The sequence below is a fragment of the Uloborus diversus genome, chromosome 1 (assembly GCF_026930045.1).
Source record: "Uloborus diversus isolate 005 chromosome 1, Udiv.v.3.1, whole genome shotgun sequence".
NCBI classification, from domain to species: domain Eukaryota; kingdom Metazoa; phylum Arthropoda; class Arachnida; order Araneae; family Uloboridae; genus Uloborus; species Uloborus diversus.
The window spans coordinates 36,148,353-36,175,378 of record NC_072731.1 but is presented as its reverse complement, the minus strand read 5'-3'; the positions used below and the strand labels follow the sequence as shown (position 1 = coordinate 36,175,378).

General features: G+C 32.3%; 1 protein-coding gene across 1 annotated transcript in view; it reads right to left on the bottom strand.

Annotated features, from left to right (window-relative positions):
- LOC129229326 (BRCA1-associated protein-like) overlaps positions 1 to 27,026 on the bottom strand; it is a 65,347-nt gene that overhangs the window by 21,844 nt on the left and 16,477 nt on the right. Inside the window, exons 3-10 of the mRNA XM_054863619.1 lie at positions 10,636 to 11,113; positions 9,309 to 9,419; positions 8,948 to 9,026; positions 6,036 to 6,149; positions 4,931 to 4,996; positions 3,198 to 3,280; positions 2,850 to 2,925; positions 1,057 to 1,124 (exon numbers count right to left, since the gene is read on the bottom strand). Coding sequence (XP_054719594.1) covers positions 1,057 to 1,124; positions 2,850 to 2,925; positions 3,198 to 3,280; positions 4,931 to 4,996; positions 6,036 to 6,149; positions 8,948 to 9,026; positions 9,309 to 9,419; positions 10,636 to 11,113 — 1,075 coding nt within the window. The remainder of the gene's footprint in view (positions 1 to 1,056; positions 1,125 to 2,849; positions 2,926 to 3,197; positions 3,281 to 4,930; positions 4,997 to 6,035; positions 6,150 to 8,947; positions 9,027 to 9,308; positions 9,420 to 10,635; positions 11,114 to 27,026) is intronic.

The window sequence follows — 27,026 nt, the reverse complement described above, 5'->3', positions numbered from 1 at the left end:
AGACAAATTGTTCTTACTTAATGATATTCACCTGAAGTATCATCAATATCTGTTGGCTGTGATTTTTACATAAGATCTTATTCCACACATATAATGTTCAGTGCAAGAAATATTTTGTGATTTGTGAAAAAAAAGTCAAAGAAACAAACTAAGAAAGAAAAAAAACTTGGAATTTGCAGACGATTCACTAACAAACCAGCAACAATATTTTCTCTGCTGGGAAGCTTTCCCTTCTCTTTTCTCTATGAATTCCTTCAAGAGAAAACTTCGATACACTATTCACATCCAGTCAAAGGTGTGAGGGTCAGAAAATTGTTTTGCAGGGGACTGTTAATGAAAATTAGTTACAGGGGCAATATCTTAGACAAATGTCATAGAACATGCAGTCTGAAAAATGTAGAGGAAACTCTTTAAGTAAGGCATAATTACATTGTTCATTTGGAATATTTTAAAATAATTACACTAATATTTATTGGTTTTTAGTCAGAGAATTAATAGCAGTTTTAACTGAGAAAAGAAAGCTAACCTGCAATACTTTTAAACTGGCTAGTTCTGATTAACAAAAAAAGTAGATTTATCAGAAAAATGTAAACATATTAATAAATAAATAAATCAGTACTTTCTTATTAACTATAAATAACAATAGTAATAGAATATTAAGTAAATTTAGCAAACAATTGTCACAATATACTCAAAAAAGAGTCATAATCATGAAAACTCATCAATGTTCAGTGCTAAGCATCCATTTTTGATTGATGATGTCAAACAGAGTCTGACACAAATTCAAGCAAAACATTTCCCAATTGTTAGCATAGAATCCAAAATCCATTTCTTCAAATATTTCAAAACCTCATTTCTGCAGATACTGCACTTAACCTCCCTAGAGAAGCAGCTATATATACCATAGGGAATGTATTAGAATGCATCCTACAATTTCCCATGGAATGTAAAATGATCCCTTTACTATATGATTCCATCTTCCTATTACAAATTTGTTCTTAATGTGAAAATTTAAGCCTTAAGTATATACAGTCAGAATTGAACATGAATACTAACTGATATGCATGGCCATCAACATATCTGCCACATCCTATGTGTCCACAAATGAGACAAATCCATAAACTCTGGAGAAAAAGAATAAATAAATAAATAAAATAATAAGCTACTAAATAAAACATGTATGAATTCCATCATGTAACATAATTCTCAATTAAAAAAACTATAATCTAAATAAGCACAAAGCTCATTAGGTTGAAATATAAAAAAGATTATCTTGCACAAAATATTTAAAAAATTCTAACTTTTAAGCTGGACTCAAACAAAATAAAAACAGCAGGATAACACACTCGGATTTTGACATCCCTCTCTATAAGGTCCCTCTCAGGACTTAAGAAACTGACCTTACATCGAGGTCTGACTATATTATTATTATTTTAAAGTGCAATTTAAATGGAGCTATATATGATTTTAAAAAAATATAAATAACTAAAGATACAGCTAATGGAAAAAATTGATATAGCATGTTAGACAGAACACTGTTTATCACTTATTAATTGCAAGAACCTTTCTCTTTTGGTCATCACAAATATGCAATTGTATTTTATAACCTCTTTTATCTTACGTACAATAGAACCTCTGTTATCCGAACCTCTATTAACCAAAACTCTCCATTAACTAAAGTCGGTTTTAATTTTTTTTTTTTCATTTTTTATTATCATCTAAAATTTTCTCTTAACAAACATCCATTTTTAAATCCCCCCCTCCCTTACATTTCTTTTGTATGCCGGCTGTCCTTTCCAAACTGTGAGTGCAGATAAATATTTTGGGATTCCTTCCTAAAAGCTCAATTTGTGGTATGAGTGTACTCTTCCCCACTTTCAAGCGTTCCAATCCTAAACAAAAACAAACCCCATTTTGAAATTTGGAAGGTCATACTGCCGAATCCCAAAACAATCAAATGTTATTGCACCGTCTGATTGTAAGCAAGTGCAAAGAATCACCTCTTTTGTCATCTCAAGAACAGAGAAGTTTTCCTCGCAGCAGCATTTGAAAAGGAGAAGTTCACTTTGTGCCACTTATCCTTTGTGGACAATTCTATTCCAGAAAAGGGGAAAGGAAGGAAAACCCGTTTGCTGTTCTCTGTCACGTTAGGCAGCTGGCCAGAATTCGAAATTTCCGTGCTAATCTGTTGGTTCTCTTTTTCTGCAGCTACATTTTCGATCAGAATTTCCTTGATTCTCCAAAAGAAGAAGATGATGATGATAAGAATGATTCTGGAAGAAATAAGATAAGTAACAATGATGCTTTTGAAAGTTTCTCAAAAGGTCTTGTTTGGTTTAAACAACAGGAACAGTGTGATTCCTCTGAACTCATGATTTCAAGAAAACTTCAGGATAGAGCTGCACAGCAATGGACAACCAATTTGCACTAGAAGAAGCTTCGATTTAAACCATTGTAAATTTTGTATCAGAAATAAATTAATTTTCATTTATAATTTAAATTTATTTAACAGTTAAAATAGCCATAACAGTTGAATAGCGATACTACATATTAAACTAGATGATTATAGATGAGTTCTCGATTATCCGAAGTAGGTTCGGTCCCAATTGCTTTGGATAATTGAGGTTCTACTGTACTATTTAAGCAGCACATTTATAATGATTTTTCAACAATTTAGGAAAAATATTAGTGAGTAATAATTCCAACATAAATAATGTACATATTTGTAAACAAGTAAAATTTCCTTAGCATTTTATGCCTTAGATTAGAATTAATGAACTCCAATGTAGGTGCAAAGGCAATATTTATCATTTTATACTCAGCCCTGTTAAAATATTAAAAATACATACATCTTTTGATCCACACTCGACACAACTGTTATCAGGCATTACTTCAGGTGTCTGGCAATACCGACAGACAGGACAACTAGATCAAAAATATAAAAAAAAGTATAGCACTAAATTATTATTCATTTCATAATCATACAGATTAGCACATTGAGCACATAATCATATCAAGACTTAATATTAAAATACCGAGAAAAACTCATTAAAAAATGTAATACGTCACAATGTGGAGATACTTTAATTGAAATACTGCTGAATAGTTAACATAATTGTCACACACTCAATGTTCACAAACTAACTTTAAAAAAAAATGGAATAACTACTCAGATATATAAGAAGCCTGATACAAACCTAGTATCACCCCATTTTGCCAAGCAACTACCATGAAATGAATGGTTACAAAGAATTGTTAAAATGCCTTCCACTGATTCATCCTGTAAATAAGAAATAAGTTAAGTATATAATTTGTAACAACTGTTTTAAGTAAGGTTGTAATAATAAAATAATATATGCACAGGCACATGCAAAGAATTTTAAATACAAATCATTTTTTAAATAGAATAAATTATACAACTATCTTCCAAATCACTTTTTTTCGATAAAATGCACAGAGACCCTCCTTTCATGCAGGGTCCACGGACATGCCTTGTTACCCCACGGAAAGAATGCTGTGCCTGCGGAAATGCCGTGTATACCAAAAACCATGTAAAGGCTTAGTAGCAGAGTTAAAAAAGGGATTAAGCTCCATAGATAAAAAAAATACTTTACTCTAGTGATAGATAAATGTACAAGTTTAATGTATACTAATTCCGATACAAATAAGTAACGTGCATAAAGAAAACAGGAATTAACTTAGTGTTTAGAAAAAGAGCCGGTTATGATAGTCTTATAGCAGTTATTCACTATATTTCTCTGTAGTTCTTTGAAGGGCATTAACGCATCTATGATTATTAGTGTCACTTCCATGGGATCTCCTTTGCTAACGAATCAGAAGGATCATTTGCATTGTCAAGGAGTGGCTCAAAATTTTAAATGTGTAAGGTTGTGCCATCGGTAGACTCTTTGGCTTCATTCTCCTTTGTCACTTCTAAAAGATCTTTTTCCAGTGAGGTCTGAATTGTGTGAATTGAATAACTTAACCTATAGAAAGAACTCTTGTTTCAACTGTAAAGAATGTATCCATGGCCCAAATTCGCTTATTAGCTCGCTAAAATGCAGTTTATTGAGGTCTATCTGCAATCCTAAAAGTTTGGATTTTGAAAGAGGGGAAAATTTAATCCATTAGCAGTGCTACATCTCACGCAAAATCAAAACAACTGCGCAAAACGAAATAAAGGTGCCAGATCTTAAACCGTGTTTTTAGCAAATCCGTATAAATGAAAGTCTACTGCATGAAAAAAAGAAAAACTTTAGAGCAGTCCAATAAAATAATGACATGGATTTGAGATACATTTTCATGGTCTTAATCATGGTATTTCTTAGTGGTTGTCAATAATTTTAGCAGAATTTAATTGCCAGTTTTTTTAAATGAGAGGACAGTTCCAATTAATTAGAAGTATAGAACAAGTTGGAAAATGTTTCACACAACTTTCCAATTAAAATCATCCCAGTAGAGCTTTCCATCTCAAGCACACATCTGGGTGTCTTGATAAAAGACAGGGTTGAAACTAAAGTTAAAGAACAAAATTCCCCAACTTTTTCAGGATATTTTAGAAAAATTTCAAGTCAACTGATTATCTAGATTATCCATCATTAATGTACTAAATATCAGGGGTTTTTCAAACTGCTGCATAGCACCTTTCGAAGAACTAGAATTTTCTAACCGCATTTATCTATCTCTTTGATACATAACACAGAGGTATTTTCAATGTCCCATCAAGTGTACTTCACAAATTTAAAATAAAAAATGTGCCTCAAAAATTTAGTCAAATGTTTATAGTTCACTGCAAATTATACTAAGTTTTTTTTTTTCAAGCTTATTTTAGGACCCGCAGAACATACAGGGCATCAGAAAACACCCATAAAATTACACTAAATGAAATAATGGAGAAAATATAAATTCCAAGAAGATTAAAATAATTTACCATTCTTTCAAGACAGACAGGGCATGTAGGCAGTTCTGTATGTCCAGGCAAAGGAACATAGGCTTCCTTGAAGGAAAATAAATGAATAAAGTTAATATTACTTACAAACAATATGTAAAATAAAATTAAAGAGTTCAGGTGTATAAAACTTTACCTAGTTTTTTTTCTATCTTTTTAAGTACAGAAATACTTTACTTTGAACTTGGTTACTTACTTGGTTACTTTGAAGCAACACATTAAATAAATCCACACAGAATGAAACATAACAGTAGAACTTCTATAAACCAAAGTGATCAGAACTAAACCACTTTCGGCAAGTCCAAAATTATGGAAAACGAGGTAACTTAAATATGGCTGCTAAGACGCAACGGAAAGTTTAACTCTGGGTTTAAACATGCTCACATTTACAAAATTAATTACTAAATGTGATGCTTTTAACTAGTTATTACTATAAGCAATACACAAATCAGAAAATGTAATGCAAACATAATTAGATACAATATAGTAAACTTCAATTTGTACTTTGATTCAAATGATGCAGTTTCAAACATAAATACATAGTAAAAAAATAATTCACTCTTAGATTCAATTGCTTTTGCATTCAACAGCGCATTCAAAATCAAAATTATCAACAGTGTTTCAAACATTTACTAAATAAAATTCAAAGAAACCCAACTGGCAAAAAGAGGTTTTGGTCAAAGATTTTGGGATAATCGAGATTCTACTGTATTTCTACTAAATAATAAGTAATTAGTTCCATCAAATTATTTCCATTATATATCAAATTATTCTCATAAATAATTCCATTAGCTAGTTTGAGCATATATCAATTTATTTTTTAACTACAAATTTTGCTTAAGATTCTTTTGATTCATACTTACACGAATATTTTCAGCAACAAGTTTTTCCGTTTTTAATAACAAAAATGAAGCCAACTTCCTTTATCTTTACTGTTTTTGCAAAATGTATAAAAAAAGTTTTAAGTTAATCTTAAATTCAGTACTTATAGAAATCGGAACATTAATTGGCCCAAACTTGTAACATTTTATAACTTTTATTATATGTAAATTTGATAAAGAGTAAAAATAAAAGGCTTCAGTACTACCTCTGATTCCTTTACAGTTTCCACTTTTGCAACAAAAGCAAGATGGCAGACTTCAGGCTCAATGGAATTAAATCTTTCTCCATTAAAGTTTTTATAGAAAATATCAGCCGATAACTACAATGAAATAATTTTTGTTTCAAAGCATGTAGATAAATATATACATTTACATAAGTCAATGTAAACAGTTTAAGAAAGGATAAAAAAAAAAGGCAACTGTGGGAGAGATTTTTTAATTTTTAGAACAACTTATATGAGTTAGTATCACATTCATTTACTGAAAATATGAAAAAAGATTAACTATTTTTTTATTTATTTTAACTATTATCATTGTTTTCCACAAATGCTTCTTTACAGAAGAAAAGTTCTGTAAAGAAGAGATTCTTTACAGATTCTTCTATACAGCATCTGTCTGAATGGTGGAAACAAGGTGACAAAACGACTCTGAACATAATCCAACGTCTAAAACACTTGAGTAAACGTCTCACCATTACTTTTCAATGGATATTGTCACATGTTGATGTATTTGGAAATGAGATTGCTGATGGGCTGGCTCGTCAGGGGAGCCGAGAGATCTCTCCCCATAACGGATGCCTTTCTTTTTCAGAAATTGCAACCCGTGTTAAGCAAAGCATCAGTTCCTCTTGGAGACAGCCCCCTATTCATGAATGGTACAAAGCATCCCGCCCTGGCGCTGCTTTACTTCTGGCAAGTAGTAGAGAACAACAAACCGTCCTAGCCCGACTGAGAAGTGGACACACTCGAGCACAGCGACATGTGGCTGGTATTAAGGTTTTCTCCTTGTGCCCAAAATGCAATTTGACTCAGGCTGCTCCCGCCCATGTTTTCTCTTGCATCGGCTGTGACCTGAATCAGCTGTATTCCGACCCTTCTGCTGTTTTGGAGGGACTTTGTTTGCATGGCTTCATGGACTTGGTATGATGTTACTGTCTGCCAAGTGAGGCAAGCAACAACAACAACAGAAAAGTTCTTGTGAAAAAAATGAAAAGAAAATCTCTTTAAAGAGCAGTGATTTTAGGATTTTAATGGAAATTTTAATTAGAAACTTCGACAGTGTAAACATCACTTCTTCCTTTAATGTTCTTTAATATAAGTTTTGGTGTACTTAAACTGGTGACATACAACATAATTTATTAGACACAAAATTGCAATGATACTTGCAGAAGAACAGTTTATGTAACCAGACAATTACTCAATAAACACAGATTAAACTAAAATAAAAAAAACCAAACCCTAATACTACACATTTAGATCTTTTCATATTTGTTTCCTAAGGTGTGATGAATTTTTTCTGCAAGAGGACAGTGATTTTTATGCATTCTTCGTCAGTTTTCACCACTTTCAACTCCTGATTACACATGTGCTATCTACGACTTCAGTGGTGTCAAGGGTTAGTTTATTGAAATACAGAAAACTTTTCTAGTTTTGCTCAGAAAGGTGGTATGTTAGGGGCCACTCATTAATTATGTAAGGATGATTTTGGTAATTTTTGACCGTCTTCCCCCCATGTAAGGATAAGTAAGAATTTTCAAACCCTCTCCCTCCCCACATCTTACGTAGGATTTCATTTCCTTTTTCAAAATAATAAACAACAAATCTTACATCACTGGAATTTTTATTAAATTCACTATTATAATTTTTTTTATAACTTTTTGTGCAAAGAAATATTTACTGAAAGGAATCTAGACTGAATGTTTTTTCAACAAATATTTTTTTATATAATGCAATACTAATTAAAAATAAGACATGCAATACACAGTGATTCTTTTATTACATTTTACGCTATTCATTCTTTGAAAAACAAGTACAAAATAGCTCATCCTAACATGTATTTTTACCTTCCAGAAAGGAATGAAATATGATTTCTGCCAAACTACTTGACCGCCTGATTTCTAATATAAAATATTGACTTGGGAAATATTACGTAAGAATGGGTCTGATCCCCCTAGTCCCCCCCCCCCCAAGTAAGGGTATGAAGAGATTTTTCCAACCGTACCTCCTTCTCGAGACCCTTATGTAATTAGTGAATGGCCCCTTTTGTGGGAGCCAGGAGAGTGCTTCAAGCTAATCTGTGAGCAGTTTAGATAAAGTAGGCCTACAATGGGGCTTATGGTCTGCAAAGCAATAGGACAGCAGGAAGACTAGCGACTATTTTAAGCACCTTGACAGCAATTTGTACATCAGTCAGGAACTAATTGAACCAATTGTACTGCTATTCTTGATCACTACTCTAATGGTCATTTTCAATCAAGCTAGGGCTCCACTCCCAACAACACCCAGCATGCTCGATGGACAGATGACAGGTTGCGTTAGCGAACAAAGCCAGACTTTTTGCCACTAAAAACATGTTGGCAAATGAAACTGTTTGGCAAATCTAGCAGCATCCACAACCAGCATTTTTGGTTGCTGATTTGACTGACTAAGAGCAAAAGACCTGGATTTTCAACCCTCAAAAGGACAGCAGCACTAATGAACAATACACATGTCTGTTTGCATGCTCACACTCAAGATCGGATTAGATTGGTTTGAGATTCGAACATATCAGTAATATCCCACAACTTTGCACTTAGGTAAAGTTATAGGTATAAGATTTTCAGATAAACTTGAACCTTTTAACTTTGAAATTTCAATAAAATAAATATGATACCTAGTCATGCAATGCTTAAGTTTCATTCATCTGAGCAATTTCATCTAGGTGTTGGGATGTTAATGCTTTCTTTAAAGAATATCCAACAAAAATAGAGTAATTAATAAAAATGAATTTTAAAAACCAGAAACAAATAACAAACATTAGGAATAAAATATATAAATAAATGAATAAAAATGCAAAACGAATTTAAAGAATAAAAGATTATTGAGTTGAAAATAAATCGTCAAATGAATACTACTCTTACCTGGTTTCTAAATTTTACTAGCACCATATATTGGTTGGGCTTATTTTCACGAATGATTCTCATGTGTTCGATGTCATCACTAGTAAATTAAAAGAAATGACATAAAAATATAAATTGAAGATAGCACATAGCAAACTATTTGCCCTAATTATAATTACTGTGTGTATAAGAAATATAATTTGACCAAATTATATTTCTTATACACACTAACTATTTGATGCTTAAAAGAATATAGATTAAAAAAAAAGCAATCTAAGTAATCTTAAGTTTTGATAAACTAAGCTATGCAGTTGGATTAAAATTGTTTTATTGCGACAAATATTTTTGTTATAAACTACTACAGTAAATAAAATTTGCTTACTAGACTGGAGCAACAAACTGCAACAGATCATGAGTAGTCATAGCAGCAGGTACAGCTAAAATACACAGCATTTCACTTCTTTCTGCTTCTTCAGCAAGTGTAGTTCTTTGACTAAATGAACAAATAAATAAAATGCAATGAGCTTCCACCATGACTCTTACAACAAAGAGCCACGCAATGACATATACCACATTTTGGAAAGGCATTGGAGTTCATATTTGTTTATTTATATTTCACAAATTTGACATTTTAATTCTTTTTTAATAAATTTTGTTAATTGATGATGCAGACAGGTTTCTCAGTTCACATAGGAAAAAAAGGATACCTTAATGTTAAGAAAAACAGAGCTACTAAGTCTAATGCTAAATTACTGCCCCATAGTGTGAGCTAAAATAAAATTGCAAGCAAATACCAAACAGACTCTGCAATTCTGTCTGAATTCCGGCTGAACACGATCATTTGTAACTTTATACTTTAGCTTTTATCTTCAAGTTTTCAAGGTGAAGCCTTACCATGTGTGTTATCGAACCTCTAGCTAATGGATCAGCTACCACTCTGAAGATATACTCAGTTTCTGTATGAGATTAAATGCCTGCAACACAGTTATGGCTATTTCAGACTGATGAGCCCCAAAACATAGGCAAAAATGCAGTCTCTGGATGCCGCAACTCAGCTGTTTAGTTTTTGCTTACTAAATATTATGCTCAAATAAGTTATTTACAGCTACAGAAGTGTTACTAAAACAGAACCTGTATTTTTTGAGAGTTAATTAGTTTAAAAAAGGGCTTTTCAAAATACTGTTACAATTGCAAGACTTTTGAAATACTGAGAGAATCACTCTGTTCATGTAAAAGCACTAAACCAATACTTGAGTTAGTAATGGATTGTATGTTACAAACATCAAAAGACAAGCCCATATGCATTCAGGGTACTTATTAAAATTAAACCTGTTCATATATTGCTATTAGTGGACAATAATTACTGGCATAGTGAATACACATAACAGGCACAAACACAAAATTTTAAAAGAAAAGTTTTCATTACAAAAAAAAAAACATTTCAAGCACATAAGGTGTGAAAGTGCCAAATTAAAAACTTGCAGAAACGTAGAAAGGGTAGGAAAAACTTTCAAATGTTGGTAAAGCAGCCCTGAAAGGTAGCATGATGTATAAAAACTTTTCAATGAAAGTCTACCTACAATTTAAAATGTTCTTGCATTTTACTAAAAAACTTTAAAAAGATCACTTGCAACTCTTTGCTTTTTACTGCCTTATTCCATTTATTTTTCCCTACTGCCTTTATGTTTGGTAAATGATTTAAAACTTACTTTTCTTTATACAAATGCAGCAACCCCTTCGTAACATCCACAAAATGATTTCCTGATGAAAAATGAATGGGTGGTGAGTGCATCAGCCTGTTACGTCGCTCGGCATTGATTGCATTCTCCCCATCATCACCGTCATTTGGGTCTTTATCTTTATCCTCTTCTACTGTTACATTCACATTCGTAATCTCACTTTTTTCTTCGGGTTTAGCAGTATTACAAACTGTTGGAGACATTTCATTCCCTTTACTAGCAATAAGGGAACTATCTTTAACTTTCGATCCTTGTTTATCTTTGATCAAAGAATTACTTTTTAAGTTTTTCTTTGAAGCATTTTGTTGAGCTTTTTTATCACATGGTTTTAGTTTTAAAGGCTTTCCCTCAGGGGTTACTTTAATTTGTTTACTTTCGTTTTCTGGCTCTGAAGGATTCAACTTTTTTTCAGAAATTACATCAGGTTTAGAACTATTTTCTGCAGCACCTGAAAGCGAAAGAATACAGAATCAGCACTTTCTCCTAAAAACAGGGTTGTAGTTTTGACCGGACAAAACTGATTTTATCCAGGTCACTGGCTAAAACCGGTTAAAACTGGATTTAACCACAATAGATCTGGCCAAAACTAAATTACGTCATATAAATACGCTTCTAATTTGTATGTATGCGAGAGATGTGTGTTTTGCAACTAATAAATCTGTTAGTTGGAAGTTAATCATAACAATTTTACTTAATTAATTAAATATAATACTAGTGAAGTAATTTACATTATTATAACAATAGTAGTGAACAAATTTTAACTTTTTTCAAAATTAATAACTGAAATTGCTCACACTAAAACAAAAGACATAAAGAATACAAAACAGCCTGTTACATAAATACAGTTACTTTTCAGTAGTGTTGCCTTTTAATTTTCAAAAGGGTTTTCCCCTTGCGCCATTAGTTTTGTTTTTAAAAAATGCCTACATATTTCTAAGAGAAGTTTTTTTTTCTCTTTCATTCATTCTTCAAAATTACTTGAAATACTTCGTACGTTTGTGTGTGAGAATTAAAACCTATCTATTCAGCTTACAATGTTTCACTCTATTTTTTAAATGTTACTGCATATTTTTCATGTAAACCTTACCTTCTAAACATGCTGTAATTTCTACAAACTGTAAAACATACTATTTAGATAATGAAAGGTGATTGATTATGGTTAGTTTTGTATTTCTTTTTAATAATTTATTATTTGGTTTTCACTTAAAATTTTATAATTATCTAAGTCTAAGTGGCCAAAACTGGATAAAACTGATTTTATCCCGGTCGGTTTTAACCAGTTTTATCCATGGTTAAAACCACCACCATCTCAAACTCATACAACCACGCCTAAAAACAAATGATTGAGTGTGTTACTTCTGATCATTGTTGAATGTTACATTTATTTTCAAATGAATAATCTGTTCTTCATATTAAAACTTAGCGCTTTTTTACATACATGAAAAGTGGAAAAGAAAGGTGAGGAAATCTTAATTCAACTAATCCCATCATTTTTTAAAAAGCTATCCAAATAGAATAAGGGTTATGACACAGTCTGCATCATGAAAGTTTTGCAGATTATGTTAAAAGTTTTTCATCATTAAACCAGTGTTTTTGCAAATAAATAAAAAGTAAATGAAAGCATAAATTTGGAGAACAAATATAAAGTAATTTAAGAGGAAGGTCAGTGCCATAGCTTTTTTTGTAGTTTGCAGCATGAATCTCTGATTTATTTGTTATTATTATCTCAATTTGATTTCTCACTTTTCTTAAACCAAAACACAATAATGTCCGTTTAATGTGATTGGTCAGGGACACGATTGATTTTCATAACAATAACTGAGTAATGACAGTAAACTAACCACAAAATTAGATAAATTTACCAATGGGCAATTCCATCGTTACGGACGTAACAATCAGACTTTAAATACACATAATTTTAATTTGGTTTCATTAAAAGCTACAAAAAAATTTTCTGTTGTATAGTTTGGTGTTATTTATGCTAGCAAAAATTTGGGTGTAGATTGCTTGATTACAAAAAGTAACAAAAAATTAAAACTGCCTGTTACAGACCTAACTCAGAAAGCAGCAAAATGTATACTGCCGTGTGCAAGGTAAAGGGTAGTGTAACTGCAAATTTTCTATTTTTCATTTTTTTGCATTTTTGTCATCTATTGTACTTAATCTTTATTGTACAAGCTGCTTATTTGGGTTCCGCTGAAAAAAAGGCGTGAAAAAAGAGTCTAATTCCAACATTTTCCTATTGTTAGTATTGAATCCACCACACACAGGGTTGATAAAAAAAACGGGTTTTTTCCAAAAAAACCAGAGTTGGCAAAACCCCGGGTTTTTTTTTTTAAAGCCCATGGACCCAGGGTTTTTTGGGTATTTTTAAATAAAACCCAAAAAAAACCCAACTAAAGCTGGGTTTTTTAAAAGAAATGTGGGTTTTTTTGTCTTTTTTTAGGGAAAATATAGGGTACTTGTCGCATATTGTAGCAAATATATGGACAAATTGAAAAATTGTCTTGGGGTAAAAAAACGCTGGAAAACTAGTTAAAATTCAGCATTTTCTGAAGAAAAGTATAAAAGACGAAAAAACCCAAGAATGGTGAAGTTTCAGATTTTTTAGTTTCCATGATTACCAACAGTTAAGGCAAAGTTACTTCTCGAGTGATAAAATCTATTGTTCGTTTTTAATTACTACATTTTTTTTTTTGCATTTTACTTTATTGTATTTCATTTTGTTATGCAAAACTACTGTAGAACCTTTAGTAGTTTAAATCCCTATTTACTGAATTCCAGCTTAATCAAGACATTTCTTTGAATTTTATGTTGCCTGTTTTTCTATTTCTGTGTACAGAGTAAGAAATATTAAACTTTTTCGTAAGATAATGAAAATACTGTACATCCTATTCTGTTTTCTGTCCGACCATTTGCAAAACCTGTTAATTTCTAAATATATTTTGTTTATTCGAGATTTGTGACGTGTTGGTTTGCAGAAAATAATTCACATGAAAGCCTTTTAGCTAAATAACTAAAGTAGTTTCCTCTGTACAATCTACAAATATTGAGAAAATCAGAAGTGACAGGACTTAGTCAAGATAATTTGAGTTATTTATTGACCAGTTAAAGAAAAAAGTTAAATATATTTATTTAAAATCTTTGAAGTATTTTTTTTAATGCTGTTAAGAGTTAAGAAATACTATTAAAGTTCAAAATTCATTTTTTATGTCCATTGTCTGTGGTGAAGAACAAATAAAATAGAAATTTGAATTGTAAAAGTATTTAAATTAATTAATTTAAAAAAAAACTTCCCAGAAAATTTAAAAAAACCCAAAAGTGGATTTAATAATGGGTTTTTTTAAATGGGTTTTTTCAAAAAAACCCATTGGGTCCAACCCAATTGGGTCCAATCCGGCCAACCCTGAAAAAAACCCGTTTTTTTTTTTTGGTTTAAACCAGGTTAATTTGGTTTAAACCGGGTTTTTTTGGTTTAAATACTATTTGCCTGAAAAAAATTTCGGAAAGTAATTAAGGTTCCATGTAATTAACAGTTATTCAATAGTCACATTATACCTAATTTCTTGATTAATTAAAGAGATAAAAACAAAATCTTGTAACTAAATTAAATAATTAAAATAGCTTTCTGCGGGGAAATATTGATTGAAATGTTTGATTTGATTAACATATTAGTATGCATGTATATATAGACCCTTTATGATACGAAATACTTCATGAAGTAGTTGTGATGCGGGTTAAGATAAAATATAATGAAGATCCAAGAAAAAACTTTATAAAACCAACATAATATGAATAATTATCATATAAAGGTAAAAGTTATATTTTTAAACATAATCTTTTCAAAAGAACAATTTTCATATTTTTTCTTTCTGATCTTACATAACTCTGATTTTTATATACACAATGTCGCAAATTTTGAAGTAAAGCAAAATGTACAACAGTACACGATTGAACAGTCAAAAAATCAATTGCTGTTGTATTGACAAAGTTTAAAAAAAAAAAATGCTGCTCTATATTCGACTCCGTTCTTATTTTGGAAAGACTTGGAAAAGATATCGACTATCGCTAAAACAAAGAACCAAATCAAAAATATAAAAATTGGTGTAACATGGCTTAAATTACAGCTTATTTACTGGCATACATGTTGCATCCAGCATTGAAGTTTAAAAAATATTAAATGCAAACTCTTTAGAATAATTAAATGTGTAGCAAATTCTATTTCAAGATTTTTTTTTGCCAAAAACGTTATATCTTCTGCAATAGTGACTGAGTGGTGGAAAAGTCAGGAAAAAGAATTTGAAAAATGCAATGCAACCGTCTTTAAAAGTCTTCAACATTACTATAACCAGCTTCAGAAAAGTGCAGTGCATATATTTTTGTCATTTAGACATCATTCATAACTCAAAAATTGATTAGGCTCTGGAAAAGCTTCAAAACTTGCTTTTTGTTGAAAGTGCTAAATAACATAAAAATAATATTAATTTATAACGTAAAAGTTGCTATGTATTTATGCATATGTTGTTGTGGTGTAAAGTTGATTTTATGTAATTGTAAAAAGATTTATACACATATTTCTGAAATGAGTTGAATACATTACATATACAGGGTGTCCGAAAAGTCCTCGACACATAACAATGGTATTTTAGGTTAAATGTGTGAAGGACTTTTCAAACACCCTGTATATTTATTTATAAATGTAATTTTACAGTTTTTGTTTGTAACAGATTAAAAATATTTTGCTTTAAACCAAAAGAACTGTTGTTTTCTCCAACAGTCTTTAGAAAAATTCATTTAGTTGAAAGCCTTGAACAAAAAGCTTTAAAGCTTTTTCCAATCCTAATTTGTTTCTTATTCAATATGTGTGGGGAAATCAATGTAAACCTGTAAAATGGCTTTTTTTTTTTTTGGCTTTTTTTTTTAAACCATTTTTTAAAAAAACCGCATGGTTAAAAAAAAACCAATTGGTTTAAACCATGGTTTAAACCAACATGGTTTAAACCCTGGCCACACATATCTTAAAATATCTCGAAAACTCATTTCTGCAGATGTTGCCGTTTACCTGCACGGCAGTATACTTTGTCATACAATTGCCAATATTTCTGTGAATTATTCATAGATTTCTAAAATTTTCTTTTAAATACCTGTTCTAGAGATTTCAAGCTTTCTAAAACCATTAAAGTTTTCAGTGATATTGTTTGTAAAATTTATGGTAAAAATTAATATATTTGTTAGACGTAACCAAAAAGTGTTACAGATGTAATGTGTCTGATATGCTGATTGCATAAAGCAAATAAAGCTTATATATGCTAATAATTTTTGTTGAGAGAGTGCAATGGTATAGATTAACACATTATTTTGACTCTAAGTTATACCTTAATAGTTTTCAAAGATTTGGGGAGGTAGGGGGCAGGGCTCCCTGCGTATACCACCAAAAATTTTCCTTTTCTAGAAAATAATTAATTTTTAAAAATTCATAATTTGTTGCACATTTTATGTTACTTTCAATAGTTTACATAGAGATAAACATCCAATTCTGTTTTTGGAAGTTTACGTCTACTTCCGTCATGCAAACGACCAAATATGGCGACTAAGTAAAAACTTAAGATAATAAGTAGATTTTTGAATTTGCAGCATAAAAGTAGTTACAACTAATAAGTAATCCTTAAAAAACTACAGTTAAGACGAAATGGTCAGTTTTTAGCACGTAAGGGTCTAATTAGAACTTTAAAAAAATGTTCTGAAGATAAATTTTTGCATTTTTCCAGAAAATAATTATGAATTATTTGAAAAAAAGGCACATTTTGCGTTGTTTTCAATACTTTGCATAAACATCCAATGCCGCTTTCGGGAACTTAGGCACTTAAAAAGTCTTGTGTACTTCCATCTTTAGAATGACCAAATATGGCGGATGCGTCCCCCCCCCCCCCAAAAAAAGTATTTTTTTGAATTTATAGCATGAAAACAATTTAAAAATAATAAATCTTCATGGAACTACTATTCAGTTGAAAAGTTTTTGGCACAAATTGCATCCAATGCAATGAAGATAAGATTAAGTTTTAAGAACAAAATTTTTCATTTCTCAAGAAAATTATTTATAATAATAATAATAATAATAAAATAATTTTCCGCAAATTTTGTGATACTTTCATTAATTTGCAATTAAAGAAAACATCCAATTATGCTTTGCTTTTGAAAACTTAGGCATTTAAGGATCGTGTCAACTTCTATCTTGTGGGTGACCAAAAATGGCGACTACGTTTCACCTAGCTTAAAAGACTTTCCGATTAAAAAAACGATTTTCTCAGACCCCCCCATCTCCATTTTAGGCTTGTGTTTCCGAAGCAGTAAATTGTCCTCTTCCCTGTTGAGTTTGCGCATAATTCCTATTCCACTGAGGAATTATTTTCTTGAGAACTATTGCAAGTCAAAAATGGTGGCTGCGAAAGTTTTTTTAAGTCGCCACTTTTTTAATTGCCAGTTTCATTTTACTTCAAAATTTTTACAATTTCGGAAAAATAGATAAAAAAGAAAATTGATCTCATGAAACATGAACCCTGGGAAAAAATTGGAAAAAAAAAATTTGGGGGCAAATTTGGAAAATTCCCTGACATTTTTAGCTGTTTCATTTTCCCTGACAATTCCAGGTTTTCCCGGAGCGTACGAACCCTGACATCAAACGCTTTCGGTTGATCACTGGTAACTTGCACAGACATGATGCAGACGAATAACACATAGGTGAAAAATACATATAATTGGTCAAAAATGTCACGTGGTTCCATCAACCAATCAACCAGCTAGAGTTGATGTACATTTGAGTGTGTCATTTGTTGCCTTTTCCCATAATATCTACTGAGAAGGTACTATCAAGGAAGTTAGAGGGATGAAGAACGATCACTTCGTGACCGAATTTTTTGTTCGGCGGAGAAAGTGACCGTAGAAACGGAACCTTTAATATGTACAGAAGTCAACTTTTAGGAACAGCTGACATGCTTCGTCGCCAATGTTGAACTGGAGTTTCTTGAAATTGGCGGAGGTTGCCATTGCCTTCGGCTCCTAATTCCAAGAAACGGAGGAGAATGAATTTGTAAGGGGTATAAGAGACGATGGGAAAGCCATTTAACTTTGGCCCCCTGCGGTATTGGGAGTTTCGAAAGCCTTTTGTATCCTAAGCTTTGAACAAATCGCAAAATGGTTCCAGATGAAATCTTTCTTTTCCTCATTAGTAGGTACTTAGCTACTGTTAAAAAATTCCAATTGATGCGTATCCACTTAGTTTAAATTTGTTGCCTTTTTAAAATCCCTTACTGATCACCCCTTTCTGAGTTTAATTAAACAAATATTAAGGGATTATAACACTCTTTATGTGTATGTCAGTGATTTTGTTTTTAAACACAATTGATATGCGGTACCCTCCATCAGATACATTACTCCACGATAACGTCAACCTGTGTTTTAATAGCTGTTTATTTTGCTTATGATTCTGCCAATAAAAAGTCTCTTTTTCGTGTAAGTTTTTTCATTCCATCTCAGACAATATACATTTTCAATTACGCATTTATATTTTAGCTGGACTGGAAAACTAAAAGAAGAAAAGAAAAGTGAAAGTCGAGCAGTATCAGCAGGAAGAATTGGTGTCATATTCAAAACCATCAATTTCTCTGCTGGTACTTTTCGAGAAAAATAGAATCATCTTCAAAAACTGGAAGAGTCTATCCAGCCATAAAACTTGATCTTTTAGAAATAAATAATCAAAAAGGACCAGAAACTTTATCCCACAAAAGTCTCCTTACGCTTAAAAAAATATCTATATATTAGTAAATAATCTAACTTTTTATTTAGTTATTATTTAGTAAATTATCATTCAACAACCACAACAGCTTTTATACGTCCGGGAAATAAATGCTTTTTCTGCCTTTTTTTTTGGCAATTTCTGAGTAAGTGTTCCACCATACTTCGAGATCCTTTGTTTCAAGTTTGCTTTTCGTTTCAATGCTGTATTTTCGTAATCTAGCCTCCAGATACTTCTAAATATGTTACATTAAGTTTAAATCTGGTGGTGGAGGATATATTTTTCCAGAAAAACAATATTTGACGCACCAGAAGCAAGCGTTATAAACCGTGTGCTTCTTATCGGTATCTTAATAAAAACAAAGTTGTTTCCGACAACCAAATTTTGCACTAATTTTAAATAGCCATTTAAAATATTTAAATAACCAGTATGACTAATTATTTCATCAATAAACTCCACAACCAAGTCCTGTTGCTAGCATGCACCCTCCCACAAGAGCACCTTCCCCATCCTGATTAAATGGTCCAAATAAGTTCTTAAGATTAAATTCCTCATTTTTTCTTCTTAGAATTATAAATACTAGTGTTCGACCAGTGGTCGAAATTCGACCATATTCATCTATACATATAATAAAATAAGATGTTTGTGTGTGTGTGTGGCGCGCATCCCGAGAAAACGGCAAGACCTAGAAAGATGAAATTTGGTATACAGGTGCAGGTTTTGCTGAAGATGTGCACCTCGGGCTTCGATTTTTGATATTTTAATTAGAAAAAAAGTTATTTAATGTTTTATGTGTTTTTTTGCACTTTTTATCTCACAGACCCTGAACCAATCGCGCCACACAAATATTTTTTGCACTATAAAGTAGGAGATTTAACTTTAAATATGATGAATGAAAAAATTTTGAAAATAGAGCAATTTTTGTATTTTTTATGAATTTTTTCAAAAAACCTTTAATTTGCATTTTTCCTGGTTTTTTTTTTTTTTTTTTTAAAATATCATCCTGCGAGAAGTAGCAAAGCCCCATTTCTAAAATTTAAGTTGGTAATAGTAAAACCATTTCGCCCTCTTTAGAAGAAAAAAGTTCTTAAAAATACGCAATAGGTTTTTTTTAACAATTTTTTAATGCTGAACACATTATGTCTTTCCACGCATCGGTCGAAAAAAGCGTTCTTCAATCTTTTATCCCTCTGACGTCACTACTTGGATTTCGATTCGGTATTTACGATGGAATCTTAATCGCAAACAATGTTTATCTTTTGTTTTTACTATACAGCTTACTTCTACATTTTATGACGTGATGACCACGTGTTTTCCGGCAGAGCTATTTTCTTTCCTTTTTTTGTTTTATTTAGGGATTGCATTTATTTCTTTTTCCATTCCCCCCCACCCCCCAAGCTGGAACGTTTTGCTGCATCTATATTATGTTACATTTCATAGTTATGCACATTTAATTCAATAATAACAGTTTTTTTTTCTTTGTCAAACGCTACTTTTTGCACACTATGGGGAATTTTGAAGATAACTTTTTTTTTTTTTGCTCTACTTAAATAAAAAAAAGGTGGGGTTTTTTTGAGTGACCTTTGTTTTTATTAGGAAATGGGAGGGGAGGTTAAAATAAATAGAGATGGATAAGAAAATTTAGAGAAAGATCGTAAAGGTAGATAGCCGCCGAAGGCGGCAATCTTGGCGTAAAAATGTGAATGGCACAACAAAAGATAGAGATATATGATTAATACTGCTGCCAAATTTATTTAAACAGCCACTGAAGGCGGCAAACTTGAAGTAAAAATTTAAATGACAAGTTAGCCAACCAGCCGCCGTAGGTGGCTGCTTGCATAGAAAGGCGAATGGCGTAAGAAAGCGGACCGGCTGGTCACCACAGGCGGCTAGTAAATGAATATTTGTAAAAATTTGTATGAGTTTAACAATTTCCAACTTTTTTATTTTCCCGTTACTTATGTGACATGCTTAAACACGTGGGTTTTAACCACTTTTTAATTAATTTGAAAAAAAAAATCATTTTTTGACAATGGGGTCGTTTCGAAAATTTTAAAAGTATTTTTTTTTCTAAAAGAGCATTCTTAAAACATAGAATCTGACCATTTTTTAAATAATTCGTGTAAGTTTAATATTTTTAAAAACATACTTAAATCGGTGAGCTTTTGTTCTTTATGCTTCAGCCGATGACATCACAAATGATGAAATGTCATTCAGAATTACCATTCACAGAAGAAATATTTAATTTGCATCTTTACTCACGTGTATATTAGCAACGATATCGTTGATAGCCAGTGTAGAGCGCAATATTTAAGTCGTTTCTTGATTATCCTAACGAGGAAACCTGGTAAAAAGATGCGCCAAATTGTATCATTTGTGACGTCATAAGACCACGACTTGTTTTCAAGATCGGAAATTTAAACAAAATGATTTCAAAAGGATTGCTGGGAAAGTGAAAGTATTTTCTGGGTCCATGCTATTTTTTTACTCAATTTATCAATTTCAGGGACTAAAAGTAGTACTTTTGACTGAAGGAAACAACCCCATTATTTTAACGCATTGGCATTGAAAACAAAAAATTTGACGCCGATGAATAAAAATCCACAATTATCCAATTTTTGAAATCTTCCTGTGCGAAAGGAAGCATCAAAACGCAGTTCTGTACCTCAGAGTCAGAAGAACGTAAGTCACATTATGATAATTTTACAGTAGATAGGAACTTTCCTCTGGCCCATGCAAAGGATGGGACGCACGCATTTTCAAACCTGGTAAAAAATCAAAAAGGATACTTTTTAAAAAATTACGCTTGCATGTTTCAATGCGGAATAAGCTTCTAAATAGAATGCACTAATAAATAGAAAAATCAATTTCTGCAATTACGTCAGTCTGGCTCTGAGGTACAGAGTTTATACGTAAAACTTCTGTGTTAACAGCATTGCTTACAAAACATCTACTATTATTGAGCAAAAAATGCTTTGACATCATCATTAGAAATATAAATTCCCAAACATAAAATGAACGAACTCTACTCGTGGCAACATATGACTGTCGATTCGAAAACACTGGACGTCGCAATAATAGTACAATTTTTAAAAAAGGTTGTCTTGTAGTGATTTATTTATGGTTATGGGCGGACATAACTTATGTCGTACTTTTCAACATTTTCGAACCTCTCCCATCCTTTGTCGCAAAGTTTCGCACTTCACCATACCCCCTCTTCCCTTTGTCACATGTCAAGCTGTTTTTTTCTAAACGTTCCTATTTAAAAAAAGGCTTGTTGACACATATTCCCCATCCTATGTCCTTCCTGTCATTTCTTTCCTCTCCCTTGTCACAAACTGTTACTATTTTGTGAATCCCAAGCGGGACTTCATTCGCGGACAGCCAATGTTTTGTGCTAACCATATGCAAATATATTTGCCTACAGGGCCGTCCGAAGAGCTGACGGCGCCCGGGTCGAAAATTTCCTGCATACTCTAATACCTCCCTGCTATGCATAGTACAAATTAAAACGCAAGCAATAAATTTGTTTACCGGACGTCACAATAATAATGCAATTTTGTTTAAGAAAACCGTCTTTGTGATATGTTGACAGTTTAGGGGATAACTAACTAATGCACTTATCAAAATTTATGATCCCTCTTCCCTCTGTCGCAAAGTTTCACACTTCACCATAACCCCTTCCTTTTGACACAAAGTTTCACACTTCCCCATACCCCCTCTTTCCTTTGCCACATGTTACATTGTTTATCATAAAGGTTCTTGTAAAAAAAAGGGCTGATGTCATCACATTCTCCCTATTGTTTGTCCCTACTGTCATTTATTTCCTCTTCCTTGTCACGAACGGTAACAATTTAATGAACCCCACCTTAAAGAGGGATTTAATTTGTAGTCAGCTCCTTGCAAATTGACATTTCTCTACTCTTTTTTTACAAATGCAAAATAAAAATATTTATCGCCCTGGCATTGGTGCCAATAATTTGACACCAATGGCTATAGTTCGCCAATTTCACAATTATGGAAGTCTTCCTGAGTAAAACGATACCACACAACTCTTTTAATACGTAAAACTTCTGCGTTTCGTAATATTCTTTATGAAAGTAGGCATGCCCTCTGCAGTTAGAAATATAAAATTTCCAACTGTCAAATGAACGAACTCTACTCGAGGCTACTTATAATTGTCCATGCGAAAGCAAAATGTTTTATTAAAAGATAAAAACCGCTAAAACATAATCAAAATGAAAACATTTTAAATGCCCGTAGTTACCCGAAAAGCCTCAATAATAAAACCAAATGCAAAAATTTCATTTATTTACAATCAAGCGAGAAATGGCAACACCATTATATCAAAGACAATATTTTCCAGCAATTTCTTCACGCTAACTATGTCGCATGAAAAAGTAAATAAAAATGAATTTTTATTTGCTTTTGATGAATTTTCGCTAACTTTTAATTGCTTCTAGCTCAAATTCTAGCCATCTTTTCGGGATCCCATTTTGTGTTGTAAAGCATTTTTCGCGATCTTTCCAATGATACCAAGCTCGAAGCATTAAAATGCATATTTTGTGTAGAAAAAGCGGTTTAAAAAATCAATTAAAACTTAACGTTTCACGCTTCCAACAATGAATTTCAACAATGGAAAAGAGATAAAATAAAAATTTTTGAGTTTCGCTTAATAAAAAACGCTTATAACTTTTTTTCTAGTGGATTTAGGTTATTGGACCTTGGGCGCCTTGACAATTTTTTCGTTAGACGTATTTTTTAAAGACCTTTCCAGCCATATCAAATTCGAAAAAAATGGACCATCCGATTGCGTAGAAAGAGCCATTTAGAACGAAAATTCGTTTTTTATTAATCTCTCCATTAATTAACGTTCGATTTCAAAAAAAAATATTGATAACACTAAAACTCGGCAATAGCTACCGAACAAAAAAGGAATGAAGGAAATCGGTTCCCAAACAGAGGAGGAATCGGTACCGAAAAAAAACGGCTTGCCTATTAATATATAAAGATAACATTGGAATCAAAAATGTGGATTTTCTTTTCATCTTGTCTTGTTTTCGATCCGATTTCTTTTCTGTTAAGCATTTTATAACGCACGTCACTGCAAAATGCTGTAAATTAACAAATTTAGTGATATTTTGAACCAATTTACAACTACTATGATAAAAAAAAAAAGGATTTCGAATGGTGTTTGTTTTTATTTAAAAAAAAAATGAGGAAGCGCTGTGATCACTTGGATTGCGCAATCGAGTCTTGAAGCAGGCCCGGTAGACTGCCTTCACGATGGCCCTGACCCAGGCCCATAAGATCCCCCCCCCCTTCTCGATCCTCCTCCCATACAGAAATGAGTTTGAGGCTTAATTACTTCCTTTCAGCATTTTCACAGAGCCGGGAGTGAGGACTGAGGAGACAGCAATTTGCAGGTAAATGCAGTGGCATCCGCATTGGCGATTTACTACCTTTGCAATTACTCAAGCATGGTTTTCGCCAAAATTGCTTCGCCAAGCTATACCTATATGTTGGCTTCCCTGTAAAGAATAAGTTCCGACAGGCTTCTTAGGCGTTTAGCAAAGGTTCCTACGGGAGTGATCGATCTATATGAGTTCTAATATCGCTGGTACTATCCCCCCCCCTTACCCTCCAGAAAACTCTGATAAAATGTTGGGCCGACTGAGACCCTAGTTAAAAAAATAGTGTCAAAATTAAGATGTAAAGCGCACACAAACATGTGAGCAATATGTGGCAAGTTTGGTAGAGCATTGAAACCATTTCATATCGGTAACATACAGTGTCATTCATATCTTTGATGTTTCTGAGATGGGGCAAAAAGTTTTAGAAAATAAAACTGACACCTTTGCACATTTTCCTTCAAGTTTTATATCAAAATTTCTAACAAGAAAAAAAAGGGTAAATTTATTAAACGTAAGATAAGTTTAATTCGCATTCTAGAGCTTGGATAGGTTAAGGCCCCTATAGTGGGGGAGCTGACACATTCGCCATTTTGGAGCAAATTTGATCCAGTGCTTTGCAGAGACAGCATTGCTGCTGATGTTTGCCTTTCTTTAGTATCTGTTAAACAGAGTCAAATGGGTGGTTGTTCGGCTGTTAATTGCGCAAACAGCTCCAAGAAAGAATTTCAGATTTCCAGCAGATGCAGAAAGAAAAAAGAAATGGATAATTAATAGCCGACAAAGTGACTGGCAGCCTGGAAATGGAGCTCACTTGTGTGAGGTTAATGTGGATTTATTTCTCATGATTTTATGATTATAACGTTTTAATGCTCCAGAACCTTTGCTAACATGTTGCAGTGTTCTGCAGAATGTCTTTTATTCTGCATTTCCCTGTTGTGCGATAAGTATGCTTGCTCCCGCTTGCTCCAACAGGGCGGATATAGGGATTCTAGGATCCAGTTGTAGGGATTCTAGGATAGGCCACCTAGCGACTGATTTAAGACATCAGTTAAAAAGGTTAAACACTGCAATTTGGCGCAGGCAAAACGATGTTTGATTGGGCAGATGTACAAGTGTGGGTCTCTTTTTTACCTCTTTCAGCAACCATTGGTCGAAGACTGCAGCGCCTCTTATAGTTTATTGGAATTGAGGATACAGAAATTTTTTTGTGCAATTTATTGCTTTGAAGGAAGGATAGATACCAAAAGTTAAAATTAAAATGCAGATTTAGCCTTTCTTTAGTGACGATAGAGGAAAGGAAGAGGAGAAAGGGCCGAAATTTTTTCAAAATTGAAGTTATAAAAACAGTTTTATTCAATTTTAGGTGCAATTAAATGTTTAGGAAAAGATTGGATTCAGACAACTTTCAAAATTGATGTTGAAAATCGTAATTTTAGGCAATGTTACAGGAAGGAAAGATGGTACATTCTATTTTTTTTCTTTTTTTTTTGTAATTCAAAGCTGAATTTATATTTAAGCTATCTTTGGTGACTTCATTGATAGGGGCTCCTCCCAGATATTTGCTGCTATTGAAGCCAAAAAACATAACTGTATTAAAAAAGAGGGACTATATCTTTAGGAAGAAAAGGTTTAAAGGTCCAATGATATTACTGAAAACAATGTTTCAAGCTCTGTGAGGAGTTTTTTGAGAGGAAGGAATAGAAAACGAATTCATCTCTGAAAATTTTGAAATTGAAGTTTTGAAATGCAGTTTTAGGATATCTTTGAAGGTGTTATGCAAATAGAGTGGTTGGTGGCAAAGAGGGGAGACATAGGGATCTGTGTTCCTTTAAAATGTTCAAAATTGAAATTGTGAAGACACAAAATATTGGTCGGGGCATGGAAATTTTTTAAATAGAAGTCCTAAAAGCGCATTTAGACTGTATAATAGGCGAAGGGTTCATGACAGTTCTCAGAATTCTTTCTATTATGAAGTTTAAAAATGCAATTTAAGGCTATATGTTGAGATGCGGGGGAAGCAAATGGGTGCTCTTTTGGATATTGGAAACTGAAGGTCTAAAACTGCATTTCAAATGGTAATGTCAAGGGAAGAGAGAGGTTTCATGGGATTTCCTCAGAATTTTCCAAAATTGAGGCTCTAAAAATACAGTCAGAGGTCGATCCAGGTTTTATTTTTTTGGGTCCCCATTTTGTGAAAAAGCAAAATATTTTTGTGAATTTTCTTTATTTTTGTGAAAAAGCAAAATATTTTTGTGAATTTTCTTTATTTTTGTAAAAAAGAACTTCTTGTGATTTTTTTCCTGGAAAAGATTATATAAAAGCATTTTTAGCTGTCGTATTGTTATAGAAAAGCATTAGACAGATTTCAGGGGTGATTGCAAGTTCTTGAAGAATACCTGAAAGCTGTCTAGAGAAAATGCGCTGGGGGAGGGGGGAAGTACGACCATTAACATTTTATTCGTAATTTGACACACATTACATTTATTGTTTTTTACAAATATACATATGCAAGGCACACTTTCTTAAGGTGAAAGTCTCACAACAGATTTACTGTTTGCCCCTTTCAAATACTTTTAGATCAATGAAAATTGCACATGCTGCTGAACGTAATGATAACTCCCAACAAATACAATATGAACAGACTCAAAGATATCACATATTTCTTAACACAGAAGAATGTATGTGTTTGAAAAACTTAAAAGTAATTAAAACCCAAAATAATACTGCACCAGCATTCAGCGTTTAATTTTTGACATTTGACGTTCTTACAGAGTAGGTATTTCGTTTAAAACTTTGCAATTTAATGATGTTAATAAATACATAAAGAAATTTTTTTTTGTTTGCCACTTAACAAGGTACAGTCAACATCAAAAATGCGAAAAATTCATTTACCATGGCGCATGTAAGGAAATCAAGATCTTCGAAAGAAATAAAAATATAAAAACAGCATATAAAAGAATTTTATTTTTAGTAAAGTTATTTTAGAATTGGATTTCGAAACTCAACACAAATTAATACTAAATATATATTGCGTAATCAAAGTAAAATTTAGGATTTTCCTGAAAACAACGGAATTTTGGTATTTTCAAAGATAAATGTTTTGAACTGAAATGAGGGATAAATAAGTGGCATTCTTACCACAAGTTAGCAAATGT